The following is a 4,724-nucleotide window of genomic DNA, read 5'->3' as shown; positions in this document are numbered from 1 at the left end:
AGTTGGACAGCCTGCTGCTATTCCATCAGGTCATGCAACAGAAAATATTAGTGAGAAAATTAAACTATTTATCTTTCACTAAGACAGAAGTGAAAAGCAATCTGTGCAGTCTGACCTTCTGATCTAAGTCAACATGTAAACAATAAAAATGGCCTAATATTTCAAGGAATTTTGTTCTAATGACTGTGGGGGTTCAAGTTACCAGGGGGTGTTTTCCTGTAATATGATAGAATCCCACTAAATGGTCATTATTTGACTTCTGGTAATGGAGACATCAAGGCTCTCTCTGTATCCTATGTTTCTGTTACAGGGGTCCAAAGGCTACTGAGATGGATTTCACCCATATAGATTAGAATTTATTTTCTCTTAATAAATGCTAACCTACAGTTTTGTATAATGGCAGTGTAGGTCTGCTCTGTGATAGCTAATTCATGGCAACTAGCTTCTACATGAGAATGAACAGCTGTGAACTGATAAATATTAGGAATTATTAAATACACTTTTTTACAAATATCATACTTGCCCATTCCTTACAAATAATTTTTCTGTTTTGAAGTTCAGTCTCCAGTATAGCACAAACAATGACTGAAATAAGTGTTACAAAAGAAACACTAACAGATGGGAAATCAAGAAAGTGATAAACATAACGAAGTAAATGGCATGACCTAAATTCAGCAGAGATATCAACTGAGGTAGCCAAGGTTAAGAAATCACCTCTCACTGCCCAGTTTTTCCTTACAAAGAGTGTTGATGCCCTCTGCCTTGGTTTGAAAGACAGGTGTCATCTAAGGAAAGCAGAAGCCTCTGTTGGAATGGAAAATATGACCCATTTTCCTCCAAAATATTATAACTCTGATATTAAGGGCCTTTCAGGCAAAGGTGTGGGGAAAGGAGTAGCAGCAGTTCTTTCCAGTGTGTGTATGTATGAGCAGACAAACGGACAACGCCAGTGCCAGCCCCAGCAGAGCAGAGCAGCAATCCCAGGGAAGTCTCTCCCCGCTCTCCAAGCCCTCTCCCCGCCGGTGCCAGCCCCAGCAGAGCAGAGCAGCAATCCCAGGGAAGTCTCTCCCCGCTCTCCAAGCCCTCTCCCCGCCGGTGCCAGCCCCGGCAGAGCAGAGCAGCAATCCCAGGGAAGTCTCTCCCCGCTCTCCAAGCCCTCTCCCCGCCGGTGCCAGCCCCAGCAGAGCAGAGCAGCAATCCCAGGGAAGTCTCTCCCCGCTCTCCAAGCCCTCTCCCCGCCGGTGCGGTTACGGCCGCAGCCGGCAGGGGGCGCTGCTGGCTCCCGGCGGGCAGGGCAGGGCGGTTGTTCCCCCGCGCCGGCAGGGGGCGCTGTGGCGCGGGGCCGCCCGCGGCTCCCTCACGCGGTCATGGCGGACGGGCTGGCAGAAATGGGCCCGAGCAGGAGCCTCGGAGCAGCGCCTGAAATGTCAGGGCGGGTTCACCCGGGGCAGCAAGAGGCAGCAGAAACTGCAGCTGTAGCTGGAACCGCGCCGTGCCACCGCAGGCAGGGGGTGCGGAGCTACAGTGTGGCAGCAACGCGGAGCTGTGGCAGAGGAACGGCGGGGTTGGGCAGTGGCAGCCTGGCTCCCGAACACAGCTGGGAGAGGTTCCCTTGGAGAGCAGAGGGTCTCGGGGTCCCGGGGTTTTCCTGACGGACCCGAGCAGGTGGTGAAGGCTCCTCTTTGTAGTGAGGTAGTGTGTCAATAAGATCCCAGTGTCATGGCAGCTCTTACGAGTGGAGCTCCGCTCGCGGTAGAAGGCGGCAGCAGGAGCCAGAACCACACAGTGGTGCTGAATTCTCCCCACAGCAGCTGCAGCCTGTCTCCCACTTCGAACCCAACAGTGCAGGGAGCTAGGAGCTGTGCCCAACCCCTTCCCCCAGCCCAAATGTCAAGGTATCTCTGCTGCTCCAAGAGAAATCCCTCAGACGAGAAGTGCAGCCAGGTGCCCATCTACCCTGAGCCCCGGCAAATTCTTTTGTCTCTCCTAAGTACCAATTGTTACGGTCTCTTAGTGACAGATGGGACAAAATTCCATGACAGAAAGAAACAAAAGGAAAAATCCTAAACCCCAACACCTTCCCATATTTTAGAAATGTTTAATACAATTTGGCGTTATAATCCAGCTACCCCAAATCTTTTTTAATGCATGCTGGCATCCATGGATATGATCTCAACAAATCTAGGCCCTTTGATTTACTATGACATAATATCAAGAAAACACATTACCTGAAAATAACCTGATTTAATATATCCTTGATTTTACCAATGCACTGTCTGCATGTCTCTATAGGTAGACAGATGAATAACAGAATCACAGAATTTGTGTTGGAATGGACCTCCAGAGATCACCAAGTCTGACACTTCTACAGTTAACATGGACATTTTCAACTGGATCAGGCTGGTCAGACTTCTGACCAACCAGATCTTGAATGTTGCCAGGCATGGGGTATCTACTCTCTCTTGACAACCTGTGCCAGTGTTTTATCATTCTCATTGTAAAGACTTCTTATATCTCATGTAAATTGACCCTCCTTCAGTTTAAAGCTAACATTCCTTTTCCTATCACAGCAGATTCTGGTAAAAGTTTTGTCCCCATGTTACTTGTAGGCCTCTTTCAGTTTTTGACAGGCTGCAACAAGGTCTCCCTGGAGCTGTCTTTTCCTCTGGCTGAAAAACCAAGCTCTCTCAGCCTATTTTAATGGGAGAGATGCTCCAGCCCTCAGTCCTCTTGGTAGCTCTGCTGTGGACTGACTCCAATAGGTTCATGTCTTTCCTGTGCTGAGGACCCCAGAGCTGGAGAAGCACTCAGGATAGGTCTCATCACACTGAATCAGAAAGGCAGAATAACTTAACCTGCTGGCCACTCCTCTTTTGATGCAGCTCAGGATACACTTGGCTTTTTGGGTTGAAGGTGCACATTGTCTGGTCATGTCCAGCTTTTCACTTACCAGCATGCCCATGTCTTTTTTTGCAGAGCTGCTCTCAAAAAGTTCTCCCCCCAGTCTCTGTTTATGTCTCATGCAACCCCAACCCAAGTGCAGCGCTTTACACTTGGCCTTGACAAATCTCAAGGGATTCTCAAGACTTCTTGAGCTTGGCCAAGTCCCTCTGGATGGCATCCTGTTTTCGGGAATGACACTCTTCTTGATGTCATCTACAAATTTTCTAAGAATGCACTTGATCTTTTGTCTGCATCATGGATGAAGACATTAAACAACACTATTCCCAATACAAACCCCTGAGGGACCCCACTTATCACTGATCTCCATCCATTGAGCCACTGACCTCTAGATGCAACCATCCAACCAATTCCTCCTTCACTGAATAGGCTACCCATCAAATCATATCTCCTCAATTTTGGGAGAAGGATATTATGGAAAACCATAATGTCAAAAGCCATCCAGAATTCCAGATGGATGATATTCATGGCTTTTCCCTTGCCCACTGATGTAGACACTCCATAATAGGTTTTCTCTCCACAAAGATGTCTCCCTTTCAGTTGCCCACAGCCAGCACTCTGCAGCCCAGTACAGTACTGTTAGATTTCTAGTGCTGTGGGAATGGGCAGATAGCAGTGAGCCACCTATCCATGTCGTCCCACTGAATGAGCTCCTCTCTTTCTTACACAAAACTTGTCCAGAAAACAGGACTGTATAATTTTCCAAAAAAAGTGTGAACCACAGAAACAGTAGAAATTGTCCTTATTTCAAGATGTGAGAGTTCATTGTCAGACTGTTGCAATGCCCTGAGAAATACCTTCTCTCACACTGTTTCTGGATCTGTCTTCTGTACTTCAAAAAGCTAAGCACTCACTGAATTCCTTCTTCTTATAATATCTCAAAAACATCTAACCTGTGCATGCCACCCAAGACTGTTCACCCACCTTGTCACTGCTGCCACTTGGGACAAAACAATGCACAGTCCTAGTCACAGTTGTAGCACTTGGACACAGAATGGGTCATGACATGGAGAACCAGGGAGTCCCAGCAAGTGCTCTGGCAGTTTCACATGGGGAGCAAAGGTATGACCTGAGGTGCAGGAGACTAGCTTCCTTTGGATCAAAAGAGAAATTCTTATGTGCAATCAAGGGATTTTGCGTTCAAGGAGGACTATGGGTCTTTACTGCTACAGCCAACACAAAGGAAGAGCCTCCCTACAAAATGAGTTATGCTAAAGTGTTGCCAGGGGTTGGCAGGGAATTCAGGGTTGGTTTCCATGAGCAGAGCTCAGGGACTGTCCCATGCCCAACATGGATTATTCCAGTCAGTGAGAAAATGGCACCTCCACTGGCCAGAGGTGAGGAGTCCATCAGTCCACCTAGTAGTGTCTCTGGAAAAATATATGCAAGAAAGGGTAAAAAAATCTCATACTAGTTTTGAGAGAGGATAGTAAGAAATATGTGGCAGCAATAGTCCTGCAGACACCAAGGCCAGTGCAGAAGGAGAGGGAGGGTATAGTCCATATTGTGGAGCAGAGGCTACCCTGGGTGAAAATCATGGAGAACCAGATGTCAACTCATCAAAACAAATATTTACTCCTTGCCTGAACCACCACAAAAATACTGTTGGTGTTTAGATAGAGGCAGATAAAACACCTGTTCTCTTTGTTCGGAGAAGTCCTTGGGCATCTTCCAACTGTCTTTGGGAAATATCTTGCAAAAGTTGTTTGAAGAATCTTGGAATGACTCTAACCTGCCTAAACCTACAATGTCCTGTACTAGCC

At 47.2% G+C, this 4,724-nt stretch overlaps 1 protein-coding gene across 1 annotated transcript; it reads left to right on the top strand.

Moving 5' to 3' along the window:
• Positions 1-821: 821 nt before the first annotated feature.
• On the top strand, positions 822-1,652 carry LOC134056975 (uncharacterized). Its single transcript, XM_062513939.1, has one exon. The coding sequence runs from the start codon at positions 822-824 to the stop codon at positions 1,650-1,652; it is 831 nt and encodes a 276-aa protein (XP_062369923.1).
• Positions 1,653-4,724: the final 3,072 nt, after the last annotated feature.

This window comes from Cinclus cinclus, chromosome Z (genome assembly GCF_963662255.1).
Source record: "Cinclus cinclus chromosome Z, bCinCin1.1, whole genome shotgun sequence".
Lineage (NCBI taxonomy): Eukaryota > Metazoa > Chordata > Aves > Passeriformes > Cinclidae > Cinclus > Cinclus cinclus.
Note: the sequence above shows the minus strand (reverse complement) of the source record. Positions and strands in the feature narration are given on the sequence as shown.